Source organism: Pezoporus flaviventris, unplaced genomic scaffold (assembly GCF_033815535.1).
Source record: "Pezoporus flaviventris isolate CSIRO_AGI_PZ_B2104156 unplaced genomic scaffold, CSIRO_AGI_Pfla_v1 ptg000097l, whole genome shotgun sequence".
NCBI lineage: Eukaryota > Metazoa > Chordata > Aves > Psittaciformes > Psittacidae > Pezoporus > Pezoporus flaviventris.
Window position 1 is genome coordinate 6,034,222 of NW_026892645.1, and position 21,260 is coordinate 6,055,481.

Genomic DNA, 21,260 nt, shown 5'->3' on the forward strand with positions numbered 1-21,260 from the left:
AGAATTGATTATTTTTTATTAAAAAAAAAAACAACAACAAACACATTTACCTCATTATTAAAGTTTATGACCCACTCATGATCAAGCCTACCGAAGATACGTTTGGAGTACTGTGGCCAGCTCTGGGCTGCTCATTACAAGACAGACAAGGAACTACTGGAGCAGGTCCAGTGGGCACCACAAGGATGATCAGGGGTCTGGAGCATCTCTCTTATGTGGAGAGACTGCGGGAGCCGGGCCTGGTTAGTCTAGAGAAGACTGAGAGGGGATCTCATTAACGCATATAAATACCTCAAAGGCAGGCGCCAGGAGGATGGTGCCAGACTCTTTTGTCACAGGACGATTAGCAGCGGCCATAAACTAAACCCCAGGAAGTTTCACCTCATCGTGAGTAAGAACTTCTATACATCAGGGCACTGGAATAGGCTGCCCAAGGGGGGGTGTGGAGTCTCCCTCTCTGGAGACATCCCGAACCCGCCTGGACACGTCCCTGTGTAAGCTGCTCTGAGTGTGCCCACTTTGCAGGGGGATTGGGCTAGATGATCTCCAAAGGTCCTTTCCAACCCTAACAATGCCATGATTCTGTGATTTAATGTCATGCATATACAGCAACACTGTTCGACAGTCTGTGTGCTGAGGGATGGCAGCCTCTTGTCCCTCAGGAAGAACAGGGAGGAAGGCCAGGCCTGCTTTAGGCCCTGATTCAAGCTGTGTCACCACAGTGAAAACACAAGGGTAAAAAGCTACAGCTGCCATGCCCTGTGCAGGAGGAGGGATGATATACATGTGTTCAGCCTGGAGAAGAGAAGGCTGTGTGGAGACCTCAGAGCAGCCTTCCAGTATCTGAACGGGACCTATAGGGATGCTGGGGAGGGACTCTTCATTAGGGACTGTAGTGATAGGACAAGGGGTAACGGGTTCAAACTTAAACAGGGGAAGTTTAGATTGGATATAAGGAGGAAATTCTTTCCTGTTAGGGTGGTGAGGCACTGGAATGGGTTGCCCAGGGAAGTTGTGAATGCTCCATCCCTGGGGGTGCTCAAGGCCAGGCTGGACAGAGCCTTGGGTGCCATGATTTAGTGTGAGGTGTCCCTGCCCATGGCAGGGGGTTGGAACTGGATGATCTTAAGGTCCTTTCCAACCCTAACTATTCTATGATTCTATATAGAGCCCAGGCTCAACCACCCGGTCCTCCTCTCACACACCCACAACAGCACAACACTCAGATGGACACCTGGTTCCCACTCTTCAAACCACCCAGCAATAACCAAGAACACAGAAATCATTCGTATTTAGAGGTGGGGCAAACATGGTCCCGGTTGATGGAGAAAATGTGGTAAAGGTCTCACTGGATACCTCAGAAAAAAGCATCAACATGAAGGGTAGGTAACAATAAAAGAACGAAAATCATATCAATTGTAGCTCTTCCCACTTGTTCCTCAAGGACCAACCTATGTGACGTTTCTGAAGTGGAATATTTTGAAAACCCTGTTCCATTTCTCTAATAACAGCTCACTGAACGAAGGCCACTGAGAAATACAGCACCAGGAATAGCAACACCGGTGTGTTAGGAGGATATATCCAACAGCAATTTTGTGGTATCTGAAAAGAGCAGGCTGATTCACTGCTGCTTCTTTTCCTCTGGCTGACTCATTGGGAGATACTGGACATAATTCTTTTAAAAATTCATAAAGGATGGTTCAAAGGCATTCATTACAATTTCATTACTGCACACGAGGCAATCCTGAGTGGTTAAGTGCAGCAAATCTTAACTTGTGTCCAGCAGTGATCACTGTGACAGTAAAACAAGCATATCTCTGGCTTTCTAGGAATGTGATAGGTCTTAGCATCCTCCTGTAGCCATAGGCACAAGACCTGTAACAGAGGAGATATGACCCTACCTGCCAGGAGACTGTTTTAGACACCAGTGCAATAGCTAGATTTGAAAAAGAAAGTATCAATAAGAAGAATTGTTCATGTCTAGATGCAACTGTTAAATTAAAATGCCCTGAAGAAAGAGAAGGCCCTATTTTTCCTTGCGTTTTACAACACAAACTCAAGAAGGTTGGATGTGTGTTTTTCCACAGTGGCCACTTGCATATTATCCAGCAATGTCTGCTGGATTTAGGTGAAGTTACATGTTACAGTTGAACCCATATAAAGGCCAACAACCAGGGAGGGTGCAAGGATGGCAGGGGAAGGGGCAAAGAAAGCATAGTGAGGGCATCAGGAGGGAGAGGATAAATGGCATTGAGCTATTAGATGGCTCAGAATGTGCCGTGGACACTCTTACAGAAGCACAAGTTTTCCTTCCATCTCTTTGTTTCAGTGTTTAACAGGAGTTTAGAAAACAAAGAGTTCCTATCTCAGACATTCCCTCCTGCTTAGTCACGGCAGGGATGCTGTAAATCTAGTGGCTGGACACCGGCTTAGGATTTGTGGACCTTTGGCACAGCGGATGTCAGCCACTTCCTTTCCCTGTGGCTCACTTTTTCCTACTGTGAAAGGGAGACAGCAATTACTCACTCAGGAGACCGACATGACCTGATTCATCACTGCATGTCACAAAAGGAAGAAGGAAGCTGAAAGAGGACAATTTGCTCTCTACACCTCACTGCAGCAATTACCACCTCTCGTGACCGGCGGAGAATTCAGCTCCTGCATCCGTGCGCTGTAATCCCGTTCTGAGGCTGCTGTCTCCCTGCTCACCCACAGCCCAGCGGTTAGACAATGCTGCAGGATCCTGCTTTAGGTTGTATCGTGACAGTAGGCCATTATCCTCTGATGAACGTAATACTGATGCCTTCACCTTCTCTACTAGGAGCCATTCTCTTCTCCAATAGTATTAAGCCTGCAGGATGGAATTTTTGAAAGGTTTAACTGACTTTAAAATTCATTCTTTAAAATGACTGAAGGCTTCACTCAAAGGGAAATTCCTTGTCATTGCTATGCCAAAGCAATTACAGCTATACCACAAAAATTATCCCACTATAATTACGCCGGTATGAGCTTCCATCTGAACAATATCCTGGAATGTTTTCCCAAGCAGCCAAAATCCTCTGGCAGCTCTGGTTCCAAGCCTCTGGGAGGTAGGGATCTGCTCCCCAAAGCCCTTTTCTTCCTCACCCTGGTGACTCAGAGAGCAACCCAAGATCTAGTTTTCCCCGGTACGAGTTTTCCTATCGGAGCGTTGTAGCTCGACTGGTACCTTCCTGCAGGCTCTCTGACTCCTCCCAGGAAGTCCCCGCTACAGATGAAGCATTTCAGAGGCAGGGAGAGGGCAGCATGTGTGGAAAGGCAGCCTGGGTGGCTGTGTCAGACTTCCACAGCGTCAGGCAGCGTGGTCCAGCTTGATTGATGTAAGTTGGTTTTATAACCCCCCCACCATCCCTCTGGGAACTGCCTTGCACCTGCACGTGTGTGCTTGCTGGCTATTGCTGCTGCATTCACCATGTGTAGCACCCCATGGTGGGATGGGTTCAGGGGGACCCTTGTCCCCAAAACCTTTTGGGTGCATCTGCAAGCAGCAGGGCTGGTTCAGCACAGTGGAGGTGCTTGGGGAGCACCGTGACGGAGCAGGCGGCTGGTGCCTGCGGGCTGGAGGGCGGGAGGTGGGGAGTGACCAGTCCCTGCAGTGACCTTTCAGCTGTCACCTCCGAAATCCTTAGTGTGCTCTGTCCTGGGCACCCGCCAGGGCAGAGGTTCCCCATATCCCTTGCAGGGAGTGTATGTACGGCGCAGCCTGGAATGCCCAACCAGGTGAGTGGCTCTCTGAGCCTTTCCCAGGCTTTTTGTGTAGCTGACCCGCTCCAAAATGTTTTCCAGGCCTGGGGAGGAAAGGCAGAGTCCTCTGCCCTCACCCTGCTCAGCTGCTCCCACTGGCAACAGCACCGTGACTCTGGTGCTGCCTCTAGCCCTTTGCAGGAGCCTTGAGCACAGCTCTTACAGCAGCTTTGTAGTTTTATGTGTCTGTTGAAGCCCTTTTTACTGCCATGCTTTCCTGCAGGGTTAGCCCCCTCATTTCAGTACTTTGCATCCCAAAGCAGTGCCCCCCACATCTCAGTGCCCATCCCTGACATGCTACTGTCCTGCACACAGGGACAAGGTGGATATTTTGCAGTCATGAGCAATAGTATACTATGGCTTCTGGTTTTCCATTAATCGTGCTGGACCTGCCTCATCCCGAGGTACACAGAGTGTTTGCTTTACCCCTGCAGCTGTGGAGTGCTTGTCTCACCCCTCTGCTTTGTGCCTGGGGGAAATGCAGGTCCGTGCCCACAGGAGTGAGACAGCAGGAGCCGTGGCATGCTCAGGAGAGCGAGACCGTCCCTGCGTCACTTCTTGCTGGAGAGAAAGAGCAGCACTGGATATAGCTCCTACTTCAGCGAGGTATTGAATGCCCAGCAGCACTGTTTCTGGCTGGCAGCCTGGTCCCTGGCTTGGGCTGCAGTGGTGTGGAGCCCAGGGGAGCTCACTGCCCAGGAGCTAGTCTTGGCAGTGATGGCAGATAGGGCACACCAGAAAAAGCCACACTGGTGCAATCTCTGTACCTGGTAGGCTGTTTAAAGGTAATACCTATAAGCAAGAGAACCTCCTTCATACAGAAGAAAGCTCATTGTTTGTGGGGTTGCCTTGTCTCACAGTCTCTTCTACTAAAGCCCCTTGGGTTGCAAAGGACTTGGGAAATAACAGTATCCCCCTTGGAGATACAAATGTGCAGAGCCGGGAAACCACAAGCAGCAGGGAGTCAGTGGGGGAAGGTTGTGGCCCCTAAGTCTTCTGCATTTTTACCGGCCTGTTCTGTCTGGCTGACAGGCAGATTGGAGCTGGAGAAACACATTGGTTTGAGGAGCAGAACAGGCTGAAAGAGATTTAGGGGCTGTGTGGTCCCAGGAATGTTGCTCTCTAGCCTGATGGGCAGCCACTCTTGGCAGCATCGTGCAGGCTGGGGATAGGATGGGGAAGACATCAAAAGAAGAAAGTGTTTGTCATTTTCCTTCCTGTAAGGGCTGGAGCAGACAAGGCCTTTCTTCAGAACTGGGAATTTCTGGGCTTAAAGCACCCTCTTTGCACTGACATCAGCACACTTGCCAACGCTGTTCTCTGAACTGTGACGAGCAGCAGCCCCACCACAAGAGAGCTGGGCTGGAGCTGTTAATATTTCACCTTCTTCATTTAAGTTGGAAGTTTTACTTTCCGAGCCATAAATCCTTGTACTCCCACCAGAATCAGCTCAGGCACTGGGTCTTACTGACCGTAGTATCCATGAACTTGGGCAGCTAAAGAGCAAAGCAGGGAACTGAGGGAGAGAAGTGGGGAGGCAGTGACTTCTGCTCACCCTTGGCTACCTGCCTGGCACCACGGGGGAGCACAGAGTCCACCCAGTGCCCTCTGAAACACAGGCCTCCTCAGCAAGGTATTTGCAAAGATCCTTAGTGAGGGCTGACACTGTATAAAAGTCTAAAGACCTCAACACAAGACATTTTTGGGCCACTTCTCAAATTCTGGTGCAGCCCTCTGGGAATAGCAGAGGTGAGCAGGTAAGTGAAGAATTCCTGCTACAGCTGAGCCTGGGGAGGGGGCTGAACTGGGACCCCCACCACCACCTTGGCACAGCAGAGCATAGACCCTCCCCCTCACATCTCAGCTGCTTTCACATGCCCTCCTCATCCTTATTCAAACGTATTTTACTTGCCAGTGGTGATTGTTTTCTTGGCTTATTGATTCAGACACATCCTCCTTGCATCCCCATGCTGGCTTTTCTTGGTGCATTGAGTATCATTTATCTCTGGTCTCCAGTCCCTTTGCTGTCTGGTTACCTTTTTCCTGCACTGTTGAGTTATTAAATTCTGCCTCTGCCTCTTTTCATCATCCTCACAATAAATTCCCCATCAAGCACATCTGACTTTCTCCCACTTCCAGCTTATCCAACTGGAGGAAGGATTTTGCTCTCAATGTTTCCCACTGTCCTTCTTCTCACCCCCCCTCCCCAGCCATGATGCATATGGAAATTAGGTACCAGTCAGGCGAATGGCACCTTGGTGTCTCTGTACATCAGACTGATCATGTGCTGTGCTCTCCTCTTGCCTGCACTCACTTGCTGCCTGATTTTGCCATGAACTATAGGTGCAAAAACCAGCACATCATTTAGGATCTGGAGCAACTCCCTTCACCAAGCACTCTAGCAGAACAAGGAGTAAATATTTCTGCTACTCTGTAGAGCAGTATGGAATAAAAGAAGTTTGCTCTTCTAGGAAAAGGGGATATTTTGTGGCCTCTAGAGAATAAGACAAGACATGCTATGGAAAGCCTGAGGTCTGGGGTCACTGGCCTGGCAGTGACAATATGGCCGAGCTCATCTGATGCAAGTGAAAATGAGGTTTCAGGCATTGCCTGCTCCCCAGTGAGTGTACACACACTTCTTTTGTTCATCTGTTTTTTTCAATTCTTGTTGGAACTTGTCAATGAAACCTCCTCCTCTGCCAGCTCTCGTCTGTTTGATCTTTCATAAAAAGTGTGTGAAGCTGTTTCCAGAACCCACTGCAGCACCATTACTGCTCTAAGGTCAGTCAGCAGCAGCCCATGAAGCAATACTAAAAGGACACACCTCCTATTAGGAAAAACCTACCTGGGGAGGCCATGTTCCCTTCACATGTGGCCCCATTGCCATTAGGAAAAAGCTTAAAACTCTTTTTTTTGTCTCTCTTTGCAGGCAAAAATGTCAAGGCCAGTGCAATCTCGGAGGCTGGAGGGAGTGGATAAGAATATCTGGTGAGTTAAGAAACTATCTGGTTTACCCTGATGGTAGATGTGGTTTTAGGCAGCTTAACAACAGATAGAAACTGCCACAGCCACACAACACAGAGCAGCAGTCTCCCTCAGCTGCTTTGCATTTGTTCAGGAAGCAGGTTTGTACCAGGCTCAGTTCTGTACCTTCTGCTCACACTTTATGCCATATCAGGTGTTCTGCACCATCCTGCAGGAAGGCAGTTGGGAGCGCCTGGCAGTGCACTGCACTCCATCCATCCCATCCATCAAAATGATCCCAGCAGCACCAAATCTGAGCCAAGTGGTTGCAGCACACTGACTGCAGCCTGGCATCTGCTTCAAGCCCATCCTAGGGCACTGCAAGCAGACAGGCAAGTGGAGGGATGCTGAAATGCTGTTCCCAGCCTGCCAGGTGCAATATGCCATTTGGAAAGCCATGTGCTTGAACAATAGATTTAAATGATCTTTCCCCAAAGTCCAGCTGTGCCTGGTTTTAAACTGCACAATGCCAGTGAGCTGGCTTCTTTTTGAGACTAGTACTGAGTTCAGGCTGCCTTCCCCTCTGCAGAGGCCTTCGTGGTGTCTAGCTGCTAAATATTGCACAACTGGCATGAGCTTGAAAACCTGTCCAGCGTGTGGTGTGCAGCTTCAGCTGCAACCACACACCCAGACAGCACAATGGCTGTTTCCTTCAAGAACAAATTAAAACCACTGCTCATGGCAATAGCGTTTCATCCTCAGTTTAATTGAAGCAGGTCTGAAATGACCTGTGCTTGATCCTGTCCACCTGTGAGCAGCAGTATGGCTCTGCAGGAGGGACACCAATCTCACTCACTTCCAAAGGGATGCTGGCAAGCAGAGCTGGTGCCAGCACGCTGCCCGGACCCTCTGTAAGTACTTGTCTTTCTCTCCCTTTTCCTCTCCAGGGTGGAGTTTGTAAAACTGGCTGCCACCTACTCCACAGTGAATCTGGGCCAGGGCTTCCCTGACTTCCCCCCACCGAACTTTCTGAAGGAGGCGTTAGTGACAGCCCTCAGCGGGGAGAACAGCATGCTGCACCAGTACACCCGTGCCTTTGTGCGTGGACAGACCCCTTCCTCAGCAATACCCCCTCAGTCCCTCTTAGCCTTGGCTGCTTCAGGGCTTATCAGGCAGCAGTGAACAAGGCAAACCACATGAGGCAAAACATGCATCCAGCCTCAGCTCGAGCCCCCTGCACCCAGGCTGTAAACCCCTGCTTTACCAGGGTGTTTCAAGCACCCAGGATGGAAGATGCCCTGCACACTCAGTCACCGGGTGCTTGGCCCCTTTCCATGGGCTCTTCCATGTTTCAGGAGGTTTCTGCAACTCAAGTCCCACCCATCTTCTCTCCCCACAGGGACACCCACCTCTGGTGAAGATCCTAGCCCAGCTTTTTGAGAAGCTGCTCGGACAGGACCTGGATCCTATGACCAATGTGATGGTGACTGTTGGGGCATACCAGGCCCTTTTCTGCTGCTTCCAGGCTTTCGTTGATGAAGGCGATGAGGTAACCCAAGATTCTGGGCTGCTTGTACCATCTTCCCTCAGGAGAGCCCTTCCTGGCTTTGGGTCTGCCAGCAGCTGCAGACTGGTTTTCATTGTCCTTTTCCAAAGCAGAAATGGTTTTATCTCCATTCTCCAGTATCTGAGCTTCTAAAGGAAAAAATTACCTGCTGCATGGCACTGTCTCATTTCTGCATAAGGCAGAATAACCCTTTTGCCCTAAGTGGTGGTGTTCTTCCCTGACACTTGCCCACAGGCAATACGGATTCTCCATTACAGCAATTCACTGATTAATATTTCCTGTATCCCCATTGCTCTGTGTACCCATGAGGGAAGGTCTGAGCAATGACATATCCCTTTCTTCCAGGTGATAATTATTGAGCCCTTCTTTGACTGCTATGAGCCGATGGTGACAATGGCTGGTGGGACACCAGTGTTTGTCCCACTGAGACCGGTGAGTGGGACGGAGCAAAGCTGAGGAGGGAAGAGTCACAGTAAAGTGATCAAAGAGGTGAGAGGTAAGCAAAGCGCAGAGGTAGCAAAGCAAGCCAAGATTCCCCTCTGTTCTCTCTAGAAAGCTCCAGAAAATGGAAAAATGATGTCTAGTGCAGACTGGAAGCTGGACTCGGCTGAACTGGCTTCTAAATTCAATAAACGGACAAAAGCCATTGTCCTGAACTCACCCAACAACCCTCTGGGCAAGGTAATACCTCTGGCCTTGCTGTGGCTGGCCCTGAAAGCTGCTGGGGTGCTATAGTTCACCCAGCCATGTTTGCAGTGTAGCAGTGGCTCAACCTTCCTTGACACAAGGGAAATGGGTGCTTTGGGAGCCCCACACTCTGCACTCACTATTCTGGTGGTTTTAAGCCTGATCTTTTGTGCCAGCGTGGCTTTGCCCTGTTAGACCACTGCAGCCAGCTCCTGCCCACCCAGGCTTGGGAGAAGGCAGGGACAGGCAGGGGCTCAGAAATGTTCCTGCTGCATCCTTGCTCCATTCCCTGCCTGCTGCAGGTATTCAGCCGAGGGGAGCTGGAACTCATTGCAGACCTGTGTGTGAAGCATGATGTCCTGTGCATCAGTGATGAGGTGTACGAGTGGCTGGTCTATGATGGGAAGGAGCACATCCGCATCGGTACGGAGAACGGCTTGGCTGAGGCTGGCGTCTTCTCTGGGTCTTTGGTGAAGGATCTGGTGATTTAGCTGGGGTCTCCTGGAGCCCATGGGCTGCCTGCATGTGCAGCTCTGCTGGGCTTGTATCCCCAGTAGAGGTATTTTGCTGCACTTCAGTCTCAGCCTCCCAACCAGAACTAGCCCTGACTTCCAGAGCCAGTCAGAGGAAACAGAGAGGTACCTTCACAGCACAAGACCTAGAGCAAAGAGCCCTTTGGCTCCAGTGAAACTGAAACTTTTCCTATACTTTGAAAAAGCACATTTTCCGAGTGTCTCTAGTTTTGGGACATCCATTTCAGCATGATTTCAGAGGCCTGACAGGCCTTCCTGTTGCAGTAACATGCAATCACCTTGTTGCAGGGTGATGGTGCTTGGCATCTTTGGGAACACCTGGGGCTCGGTACATGTGTGTGAACACACTTAATTACAAAGAGCTGCTCTTGAGAAGCCAGGCTGTCTGCTTGGGATGTGCTTTGAGGCTTATCCAGGTGAAAGATGTGCTGTGACCAGAGGCCACCACAGTTACAGTGGTTAAAGAGCTCTCACCTGTCATTAATGCAGCCCAGAAGCGAGCATGCTCAGCACTGCCATTGGGGTTTCTCTCTTCTTTCATTGCCAGCCAGCTTGCCGGGGATGTGGGATCGCACAGTGATCATTGGGAGTGCTGGGAAGACCTTCAGTGCCACTGGCTGGAAGGTGAGTTCCCTCATGCAGCGCCTCATTGTGTCCCCATCCCTGTCCCTTTGATTCAGGGCATGGGTTCCATTGCCATAGCATGGCACTGGGGACTCTGCTGCCACACACTCAGCTTTGAGCCTCAGAGTCTGAAAGTACTAAAGCTGCCTTATGATAATCCTGGTTGGAAAATACAGTGAAGCCAGTGCAGGCAAATAAAGGGGAGCCCAAGCAGGTACCCAGAGACTTACAAATTTCCTCCTCCTCTCCTGGCTGCAGGTAGGCTGGACCGTGGGACCCAACAGGCTGCTGCAGCACATCCGTACCGTGCACCAAAACTCAGTGTACCACTGTGCCACAGCTGCCCAGGTAAGGCAGCTCCCTGCAATCCCCAAACCACTGAAAAGAGGGTGAGAGAGGGTCCTTCTGCCCACAGCTGACCTGAAAGGCACCTGGTGCATGGTGCCATAGAAAGGCTCCTTCCCCTCTCCCTTTAGTTGTCCCATGTCTGGCAGGAAGGAGAGGGCACAGCCCACCATGGGGTATAGTCCTTATTTTGCACTGACAAATCAAAGGGGCCGTTTGGAGGTGCTGAAGGCAGAGATCTCCCTAATCACCTGCAAATTGCATTGGAGCATAGACTCCATTCCCAAGCAAGTCTTGACCATCTTCCCACTGGTTACTGGCTCCTGTCTCCTCACAGGAGGCTGTGGCTCAGGGTTTCCAGAGGGAGCTCATGCTCTATGGGAAACCAGACAGCTACTTTGTCCAACTGCCCAAGGAGCTGCAGAAGAAGAGAGATTGGCTGGTCCAGAGCCTGGATGCTGCAGGGATGAAACCCATCATCCCCGAGGGCACCTACTTCTTGTTGGCAGACATCTCCAACTTCAGTGAGTCACCAGCAGTTTCGCTCAGGCAGGACTGAGTGCAGGGTCCAGCTCGGGACAAGAACCTGCATAAACCACCACCAAAGCAGGGATGGACAACAGCACATTCCCCATCCAAGCTCCCAGAAGCTGTGGGTTTGGGGCTTGCCTGTGGCACCTGGCAGTAGCCCCAGCCTTTGTGCTGCTGTGCTTCTCCTGCAGAATCTGATGTCCCCGACATCCCTAATTCTGATGAGCCCTATGACTCCAGATTTGCAAAGTGGATGGTCAAGAACAAGGTAAATGCATCTGGCCCCTTCTACTGTGTTTGTGCCCTCCTTGCTGGAAGCACAGCACACCACCACTGTGGGGTCTCACATGCTCATGGCAAGGGGTGTCATGCAGGCTGCATGCCAGCCCACGAGGAGTAACCTCAGCTCCGTGTTTCCCTTTCCTAGGGACTTGCTGCCATTCCACTCTCTGCTTTCTACTGTGGGGCCCACAAGAACAACTACAGCCATTTCATCCGGTTCTGCTTCGCAAAGGTGAGATGTGTGGCAGCATAAATGAAGGTGAGGTTAGGAGTAATAATCAGAGGTGGTTTAATGATGTAAATGCCAAGAAGAGGTGTAAAGTGCCTTGAGTATTTGAGCCTGAGCATAGCACCACGGCTGGTCTGACCCCCTCCTGCAGACATGTGAGCCGAGCCAGGGCAGCATCCCACATTTCTTGGTCAAGACAGTCTTCTGGGTGCCTGTTTAACTGCCCAGAGGCTATGCCTGCCCCAGAGATGGCTGTGCCCGTCTCATACTGAACACGCAGCATTTGCAATGTTCCGAAATGAGAAAGGGATTTTTATACGAATGATGACTGCAGTGACGGGAAAGGGGATTTGGCTGGAAACCACTGCCTGAACCTGTGGTATTTGTTTAGGAGGAAGCTACACTGAAGGCAGCAAATGACATATTGCAAAAATGGAAACAGGAGAAAACCAGTCCCTGAGTGCACTGAGAGAGAACCAGGCTCTCCTTGGTCCTCACCTGCCCCCGCTGCTCTTTCTTCCTCTTACTTTGCTTGGCTCCATACTTTGATACGTTCTTATTGTCCACGTTTTCTGTCAGACAAATGGGCAGAGATTTGCCAGGCCCAGGGTCTGGGGGACACTTTCTGTCACTGAGAAATGATTGCACTGTTACTGTAAGAACCAAGTCTTTGCATGCCCTGACAGTAAAACATCAAATGATGTTCTTCTTAAGTTTAAAGACTTCGCTAATCAGTTCTGGGATGCATCCAGCAAGATGCAAGGTAAGGATGGCTCCTGGGGGCTTTTCCACCACCAAATTCTGCAAAGGCATCTCAGGACTTACCTTTAAGGCCATGCTGGAGCCTTACCATGTACCCCAGGGCACAGGACACCGTTTCCACCAGCACCACGTTCCCATGGGATCATGCAGTATCATCAGTAGGTTAATTCCTATGATCCTGAAAATCATAAACCCAGTGAAATGGTGTTTCCCAGAATTAACACTGTTTAGTTTTCCCATTATTCTTTTTCGGTGCATCTCTGGGAAAGCTGAGATGGGTCACTGGTTACTCCCAGGGAAACAGGCTTTCATGAATAGCCTGGCTACTGCCAACCCTTCCCTGTGCATCCCCCAAACTACTCCTGGCACTTTGTCAGGGCTCAGCAGCATCATCCAGGCTGCAAAGCAAAACCTTCAGGCCTTTGATGAACGCACACAGTGGCTGGGGAGGACGGGTACAGCGGCCTTGGACTGCTCCTGTTGCTGGTGGCCCCCGTAGCCTCCCACCCACCAGGCTGATGGGTGATGGGATAATGTGGGCAGCATTTTGTAAGGTCATTCTTGCATCACTGTCGATTTCAACCTGGATAACAATGCAAACCAGCATCACCCATCACGCAACAGACTGCGCAATAAGTATTTGTAGCAGTTAAATTATTAAAGCAGAATTACTGCAATTACTGAAGAGTCAATGGCTCTGTAATGATCACAGGGCTGACGCAGCCTTCCTGGAGAGCTGCCGTCACATGGCAGCATCCACATTGCATCCGATGGTGGTGGCTGCTCATCCCACGCTGGCCGGCGGGTAGCGGCTCCACAGGTTTTGTGTTGGGGTGCAGCTGGTGGCCCCGATCCCTTGGGAGCCAGAGCTGCAGGAGGAGGGCAAACACCCACCTGCCTTCACCAGCAGGAGGCGGGGTAACGCATCCCATCCTGCCTGCACGGCCTGGATGGGTGAGGGTGCTGCTGAAGGCCCTTTTGCACCCACGGACGTGCCAAATGCTGAGAGCTACAGTCACTGAAACAGACGAACCACCGTGACATGAAGAGTAATTGCAACACCCCCGTACGCCTGGGCTCCCGCTCTAAGCCATGGCGCACCCCGCAAGGGGCAGGGTCCCTCTCCCCATCCTCCAACGCGCACATGGCGCTCGTGCAGACACCCAGATGAGGGTGTCCGGATGTCACAACCACCCCCGGCACCCCCGCACCCAGCCATGCTGTCCCCCTGCTCCCCCATTCCCCCCAGAACGCAACAACCCCTGCCCCGCTTAAGCACCGCCCCCTGCCCGGCCACTGGCTCACGTGACGCCGGCCTCCTCCCCGCAGTGGGCGGGCACTGGCGCCCTCCAACCAATCACCACGGCGGGAGGGGGCGTGGCCCAGGAGGGAGGCCGAAGATGGCGGACGGCAGCGGCGCGGCCAAGCGAGTGCAGGTGGGGAGCGGCGTTGGCCCGGTCACCGCGGGCGGCCCCTGAGGGGAGCCCGGTGATGATGGTCGCGGCCGGTGTCCCGCAGGGTGCGGACCGGAAGGTGGACTGGCGGCGGTGGAAGCAGGAGAGTAAGGCCGGCATCGTGTGGGGACTGCGGGCGGGGATGCCTGGGAGCGGGAGGCCCTCGTGTCTGCGCCGGCGGTCACGGCTGTTGGCTTGCAGCGAGGGGATGAGGTTTGTGCGTTCCAGGGAAAGCCGAGAAGAAGAAATGGAAGGAGATGAAGCTGCTGAAGAAGCTGGAAAAGCAGCGGATGCGAGAGCTGGAGGAGAAACGAGCCGAGAAGCGAGAGGAGCAGCGGGAAGACAGAGGTGATGCTGCTGTGACCCCGTGGGGAGGCCCGGGTTGAAAGGGCTGAGGGAACTCGGTCAGTCAGCTTGAGAGATAAATCTAAACAGGCATGAACCCGATGCAGTGAGAAACCTTTGTGAAGGGGGAGCCTGTGATGAAGCAACAGAGGTTGCTTTTCACCCCCCCCAGTAACTAAAACACTGCATGGAGCTGTCAGGCCATGGCTCTCCTCCGCTCCCCAGGGCGGCACTACACGCTGAGCGTGGCCCTGCCGGGCTCCATCCTGAACAACGCCCAGTCCCTGGAGCTGCGGACGTACCTCGCAGGACAGATTGCCCGGGCCTGCGCCATCTTCTGCGTGGATGAGATCGTGGTGTTCGACGAGCACGGGGAAGATGTAAAGTAAGATCTGTTGTGCAGGAAGAGCTTTGGGTCGGCGCACAGAGACCGAAGCTGAAAGAGACACGTGGCCTGCAGAGAGAGGTCCAAATAGGATCTGGTGACAGGCTCTGCCTCTGGAACAGCCCTTCCACAAGGAGCTGGTTTCAGGTTAAGGAGCAAGGCTTCGTCCTCTGCAGGCCTGACCTGTCTCATGCTGAGCTCACGAGCTGCTCTCTGTCACTTACAGGAGCGTGGAGGGGGACTTTGAAGGAATTGGAAGGAGAGGCAAGGCTTGTGTGCAGCTGGCTCGGATCCTGCAGTACTTGGAGTGCCCTCAGTAAGTCCCCCATGGCTGAACCATGCATCAGAACCGACTGCTGTGGGTATCTGATGTAAGGGGCTATGGGAGCAGGAGGCAGATCTTGTTTATATTGTCTAATTATGCAGAACACAGGAGCTCGTTGCTTCACATGTGTGGTTCAGGAGTTCAACTAAAAGAGCAGTGACTGCAGGCTGGAACCTGCATGATGGAGGTTACCTCTGGGACTTGAGGGAGCCAAACAAGCTTTTCTCTGTACTCAGCTCCTTTAAGTCAGAAAGGACTAGAACTGAAGCCAAGACTCAATAAAAAGGTTGGGTTTACATTTCAACCTTCTCTGCCAACAGGTACTTGAGGAAATCCTTTTTCCCAAAGCATGAGGATCTGCAGTTTGCAGGTAATGATTCAGTTGTGTCTGGCCCAGGCTGCTGGCTCTTGCTCGTGTTACATGAAACACACAGAACTGAGTGTGCCCCGTCAGAGCACAGGCTGTGATGTGCTGGACCAGAGAGGGAGGGGGTAGCAGAGCAGTTGTACTTACACTTCTCTTTGCTTTCTTTATGCTGTTTTAGGGCTGCTCAACCCCCTGGACAGCCCCCACCACATGCGGGTGGATGAGGACTCGCAGTACCGGGAAGGTGTAGTGTTGGACCGGCCAACCAAGGCGGGCAGAGGCTCTTTTGTTAACTGTGGGATGAGGAAGGTGCGCGTTACCCCCAGAGCCCAGAACCATTTCCCCTGTCTCTCTGGCAGACTTGAAGGAGGCAGGGTGGGTACTGAAGGCCATGGTGGACTCACACTGGGTTTAGTGCTCGTTGCCATCTTGTCCTTTCTGGCTCATCAGTGTTTGTAGCTTCCCAAGTTCTGGCAGGTTTGCCTGCTCAGCACTTAATTGCTTCACTGCTGGAGCGCTTTGAGCAGCAACACAGGCCTCAGATTGCTGACCCGGGCACCCTGAGCCTGCTCTGCATTGCATGAGCCACACAGGCCCTGACCACAGAGCTCCTCATTGCAGCCCCAGGCCAGAACAGACCTTCCTCAGAGGGCTCCCTTCCTTCCCCACCTTTCCCAGTACTTCCAGCAGCGCCTGATGCTGAACCTGACTGTCACTGCAGGAGGTGCAGATCGACAGAGAGCTGAACCCTGGCCTGCGAGTCACCGTGCGCCTGGAGGAACCCCAGAAGCCAGGTAATCCCCTGCTCCATTAGCACCTGTGAGCTTCAGTGCTGCAGGAGATGGTCCCTTTCACATCACAGCTTCGTATCACTGATACCTGAAGGTACCAGACAGCTCTGTGTGTTCCTTTGCTCCACACACAGTTTTAATCACCCCCTTACCACACCTCCCTGGTGAACTGGAGAGAGCTATCAGCTCTTTGACCAGTAATAAACAGCCCAAATGTACTTGCAGAATGCACTCAGAGGGGTGGCTCTTTGTTATACACCGAGTCAGTGCCCTGCTCCAGGTGAAACTGCTGTGTGTGGCTGCTCACGTCCAGCTCTCACTGTGGGTGCTGATCCCTTTGCTTCCCTTTCAGAAGCTAAAGTGCGGAAAGGCACCGTGGTGTCCTCACAGCACCCTCGGACGGTCTCGGGCTTATACTGGGGTTACAGCGTCCGCCTTGCCTCCTGCCTGAGTGAGTATCTGCAGGGATTCTCTGCTCTCAGTCCTGTCACATGTAAAGGCTGAAGCTAGGGGCACGAATCACGCCAGTCACCCCCCACTCTGCCCTGTACCTCCACGCACTATTGCTCCAGGTGTCCCCATCGTAGCAGTGGTGCTCTCCATCTCCAGCCAGTGCAGCTGCGTTTCCACCGTGACTGCCTCCCATTCATTCACATCAAAGCCAGCAGTGACACCTGAGCCTTGCAGAATCCTTTTCCTGTCTTCTGGTTGATTAGAGCTCCAAGGAGAACCATAAGCTGTTAGTGAAGGAATGGTTTCTGGCACCTGTTTGAGCTTTGAGGAAAGGTGCTGCAGCTGAGAATGGTGCCAGACACTCCTGCAGCAAGGGAACTGTCAGGAAGAGTCATTCTTCTGTCTCTTCATGCACTGAAAAGCAGTTCCTTCTGCTGCCATCAGTCATCCATGGAGCGCTCCAGCCTGTCCAGAAGGCACAGAGCAAGGGCAGGAGCACACACAAATAGCCCCATATTGTGTCTGTGTCCCAGGTGCTGTATTTTCAGAGTGCCCGTTCAAGGAAGGCTACGATCTCTCCATTGGGACCTCAGAGCGGGGCAGCTCCGTGGATGAGGCCACTCTCCCTTCCTTCAGGTTTGTGTCCTGCCCTCTTGGCCCCACTCAAGCCTGCAGTGAGGCCTGGTGCAGGCAGCAGAGCTGCACTGTGGCCTTGGTGTTTTCCCAGGCAGGAATGCTCCTAGATAAACCTAGACTCACTTACAGGCTGCCTCCTGTTCTGCTGCTTCCTTTTACACCAAAGCATGTTCCTTTGCATTGCACTGCTTGGGGAAGTACCCAAGGATAAGGCCAATTCCTTCCGTTTCTCTAGAGTTGGTAGAAGGGACTCTCACATTGGTGCAGTGCTGCGGGGCTTTGTTAGGGCAGCAGCTGCATTGGGAATCATCAGCAGGGACACAGTTCCCTGCTGCAGCAGCACAGGGGCTCAAACCCAGACCCACATACTTGAGCAGAAGAAATGAGTCTGTTTCTTGCAGATCAAGTTGAGAGAACTACTTTATGTGAAGCTAATTCTTAATCCACTCAAAGCATCTCCCTTGGTGCAGGGGTAAGAGCCAATCTCCCCTCTCACCCTGCCTGTTCTGCTCTCCCCTAGGCATGCCCTTGTTGTGTTTGGAGGTCTGGAGGGCTTGGAAGCTGGGGTTGACGTGGACCCAAACCTGGAGGTCACTGACCCCAGCGTCCTGTTTGACTTCTACCTGAACACGTGTCCCAGCCAGGGCAGCAGAACCATCCGGACAGAGGTAGGGCAGGCGGCGGTGGCGTGGTGGGGTCACAGAGCAGTGACACACACGGCCCCCGTGGTGCTCCCCATGGTGGCACCTCAGCTTGCCTGGTGCTCCTCAGGGAGCAGCGCTCCTGGCTGACCCCCTGCTCTGTTCCAGGAAGCTCTGCTCATCTCCCTGTCTGCGCTGAGGCCCCACATCGACGAGGCTGTGAAGACACCGGTGCCAGCTGAGGGCAGGGAAACCACAGACCCTGCTGGCAGCTGAGGACTGCCTGGGGCAGAGGCTTTTCAGACGTGGGGTGCTGGGCACATCACTCCAAGAGCCTGCGGGGCCAAGCACAGTGACTGAAGCTGGAGGTGCTGCTTGACTGACCCCCTGGCTGCTGTTGGGAACAGCAAGTCTGCATCTTGTCTGTATGGTCCTGCCAAGGGCTGGTCACCGCCCCTCCACAGCTGAGAGGAGCCTGGCAGCAGGATCTCAGCCATGGAGACATCTGGGGTGGGGAATAAAGCAATATAGAACCTCAGCTGCCTTGAAGTCCATACGTGAGTGTCTTGGTGTAGAGGATGGGCACTCAGTGTCCAGAGATCCTGCATGCTCAGCACCTCTGGAGCCCGTGGCCCTCACACTTAAAGGAAGGCAAAACTTAACCCCTATGCCAAGAAGCTTTTCCTGTCTCAGCCTGATTTCCCCCCATCCTCCCTTCAGCTCAAGGCTTCATCTTTCCCAACAGCAGGAAGGAATGGAGCTTCAGTTGGACTTCAGTGTTAAAGCATGTCAGCACAGCTCATTACAGTTTGGCTCTGTCTGTGAGGCCTTAAGCTCTGCCTACAGTAAGCTCAAACAGGAAAGCAGCTGGAAAAGTTGGCTCTGTCCTCCCCTCCTCCTGCTGAGATACTTGGACCTTTGGTGAGAGCAGATAAGAAACAACCAATAGTGTGGGTGTTCAAAGCTTTACTGCTAAAAACATCTGACAGAAAACAATCATAACAATCCTTTGGCCACAGAAAGGCAGGAACCTCTCCCTTCCTCCCCTGCATCCATCTTGCTCCCATCCTTCCCTGCTTAAATAGCAGCGACTGAGTAACTTCCCTTTGTGCCTTAATAAGCCACACACAGGAGTAACCTCTGTACTGCAGCTCAGGGGCAAGCTCTAGAGCCCTGCTGCAGGACCTGCGCTGCAGACTGGCTGCGTGTGCACAGCTGTTACCCGGAAGGAGGGGAAGGGTAAAGGGAACATGGGTTTGATTCTCGTTTCCCACATTTAAAACCACACAAGGAACTATTGTTCCTGTGTAGATGTGACTGCTGCCAGTCCCTTCCCCAGGAGTACCTGGATGTGCTCAGCTGGGGTTCAACGCTTGCTTCCAGCTGTGATGGCTTTCAAGTTACTGGTTCTCTTCAAGATGTTTGGGACAAAGAGGAGCCCGGAGGCTCGCTCAATGCTCTCAATGGGGACCAGGAACCGTTCCAGGGGGATTTTGTCATCCACGGGGCTGTTGGGCATCACATAGGAGCGCAGCTCAATCTCCCCACTCTCCTTTTCCAAGATGAGCACCTTGAAGAAGTGGGTGGGAACAGCCACGTTGTTCTTCCCAATCACCTGGTACTTGACATACATCTTCCCGTCGGCCTCCATCCTGCACCAACAGCAACATCCCATTGTTACCTCCTAATCTGGTCCCACATCCACCCCCCTCAGCGCCCCGCCAACCCTCCAAAGTGAGCCCCGACCCCGCAGCAGGGCACGGAGCAGCCCTGCTCTGCAGTACAGCTGAATCAGAGCCGATGTGAGGTGAGGCTGCGCTGCGTGAACACTGCTCTGCCCAAACCCCTTCCCAGCTGTCTCAGCCCTTCCAAGCTGTTTCCTGCCTCTAAAGAGGTCTCAGCATGAGCCAGCTGCTCCTCAGCACTGCGTGAAGATCTTTGCAAACAAAATCATGCTTTTAAGTGGAGAAAGAGCCCAGAAAATAAAACCTTGGAGCTTTAACCTGCAGGGAACGGGGCTGCAGCCTCCTCTGTTAATATAATAATCTACTACTTGGATTAGTAAGGACTGCAAACAGAAGGGACTTGGTGATGTTGTAGCTCAAGAAACCCACCCTCACTCATGGCGTAATCAGCTGCATGGGAAATACACAAACCGATCCCGAAAGCACCCGCTGAGCAGGGCCTTAGGGAGCAGCTGGGAGGCTGCACCCCCCCTCCCTCAGCCTCCTGTCCTTGCCCAGCACCACAGACCCCAGCTCAGCCCTTGTGCTTACCTGGGCAGGAAAAGGGGTCCTGTGCAGACGTAGACGTTCTTGTTGTTCCTCGCCAAGCTCCTGCTGTACTTCTCAAGGTTATTCCAGGCATTCTGGTTCAAATGAGGATCCTAGAGACACACCAAGTGACAAGGGCAGCGGTCAGTGCTGGGGACCTTCCCCTCTGCTCAGGGCGCTAACACCCGCTTTCCTGTACACCCCAAGCACCTTCAGAAGAGATCTCCACCATCACTTCCACTTGGGAAGCCGCACACAGCGAGGTCCTGGTTTGCACACCCAGGAACAGCGCCCGCTCGCCTCAGCCCACCCTTTTCCAAGCATCCTCCTGCCTGTTTAAGGGAGCTCCTGGCCCGAGGGAAGCGGGCAGAGGTACCTACAGCATCGCTGCTGAGCGGAAATACGGCAGCACCGAGAGACTTTGGCCCCTCTGGACCCAGACACCCCCCCCCCCCTCTGCCTGCACGAAGGGAAGAGCGTCCGGAAGCGGTTCCCATCCCGGAGCAGCGCCTGCCCTTGACCCCGGGCCGCTCCGGCTGCCCCCGTAGCGGGACGGGCCCTACCTGCGGGGCGATGTTGCTGAGGTAGAACGTGTCCCGCATGGCTTTCTGGCTCCACTTGTGGTTGGCGGCGGCCGCCAGGTGCCCGCGGTCGAAGCCGCTGCCTCGGTAGTCGGCGTTGGTGGCTCGGTGGTACTCGTGCACCGAGTCGTCCTCCTGGAAGTCGCAGGCGGCTCGCTCCGAGGCGCCGCTCAGGGTGTCCCGGTTGAGCTGCTCGATGACCCAGAGCGCGCTGCGGCTCCGCGGGTCGTAGCACAACACGTAGGACTCGCGGCTCCGCAGCTGCGCCAGCCCGGGCAGCCCGTACTTGGTCAGCTCGGCCGGGGCCGAGCCCAGCAGCGCGGGCGGCCCGGCCGCCGCCACGACGGGCACCACGGGCAGGCGGCCCAGCAGCCCCTCCGCCGCATCGCCCCCGGCCCGGCGCCGGGTGAGGGCCGCCCCCAGCCCCGCGCCCAGGGCAAGCGCGGCCCCGGGCAGCAGCCACCGGCTCCGCAGCATGGCCGCCGCTGGGTTGTGAGACCCGCCGCTTAAAGGGGCCGCGGCTCTCCCGGGAAGGGCATCGGCCGGCAAGGGAGCATCGCCCCTTTAAGGCGCTGCCCGTGGGGACACCGCGACCCCGGGCCACACCGGCGGCAGCGGCGTGCGGGGAAAGCGGCGTCGAACCGGAGCCGGGAGCGGGGCTCCCCGCTGCAGCGGCGAGAACCCCGAGCCCAGCACCAGCCC

General features: G+C 53.5%; 2 protein-coding genes across 4 annotated transcripts; one reads left to right on the plus strand and one right to left on the minus strand.

Annotated features, from left to right (window-relative positions):
* The first annotated feature begins 2,920 nt into the window (after nt 1-2,920).
* On the plus strand, nt 2,921-18,242 carry LOC133281448 (kynurenine--oxoglutarate transaminase 1-like). 3 transcript variants are annotated; one of them, XM_061477049.1, is made up of 24 exons: nt 2,921-3,359; nt 4,218-4,389; nt 6,713-6,771; nt 7,695-7,845; nt 8,147-8,296; nt 8,660-8,746; nt 8,867-8,995; nt 9,304-9,424; nt 10,082-10,158; nt 10,417-10,506; nt 10,841-11,027; nt 11,226-11,302; nt 11,462-11,548; nt 13,826-13,868; nt 13,990-14,109; nt 14,332-14,491; nt 14,718-14,807; nt 15,137-15,186; nt 15,362-15,492; nt 15,905-15,977; nt 16,327-16,425; nt 16,961-17,063; nt 17,584-17,731; nt 17,873-18,242. In XM_061477049.1, the coding sequence occupies exons 2-24, from the start codon at nt 4,306-4,308 to the stop codon at nt 17,978-17,980; spliced, it is 2,424 nt and encodes an 807-aa protein (XP_061333033.1). In that variant the 5' UTR covers nt 2,921-3,359; nt 4,218-4,305; the 3' UTR covers nt 17,981-18,242. The 3 variants fall into 3 exon arrangements, with proteins under 3 accessions (XP_061333033.1, XP_061333035.1, XP_061333034.1); XM_061477051.1 differs by lacking the exons at nt 13,826-13,868; nt 13,990-14,109; nt 14,332-14,491; ... (6 more) ...; nt 17,584-17,731; nt 17,873-18,242 and adding an exon at nt 11,937-12,987 and having other exon boundaries at nt 3,136-3,359; nt 4,268-4,389; XM_061477050.1 differs by lacking the exons at nt 2,921-3,359; nt 4,218-4,389; nt 13,826-13,868; ... (8 more) ...; nt 17,584-17,731; nt 17,873-18,242 and adding exons at nt 6,121-6,403; nt 11,937-12,987.
* A 411-nt stretch (nt 18,243-18,653) lies between these two features.
* Nucleotides 18,654-21,050, minus strand: ENDOG (endonuclease G). Its single transcript, XM_061477057.1, has 3 exons — nt 20,541-21,050; nt 19,981-20,090; nt 18,654-19,356 (listed from the first exon to the last, which is right to left on the minus strand). The coding sequence occupies exons 1-3, from the start codon at nt 21,033-21,035 to the stop codon at nt 19,071-19,073; spliced, it is 891 nt and encodes a 296-aa protein (XP_061333041.1). The 5' UTR covers nt 21,036-21,050; the 3' UTR covers nt 18,654-19,070.
* Nucleotides 21,051-21,260: the final 210 nt, after the last annotated feature.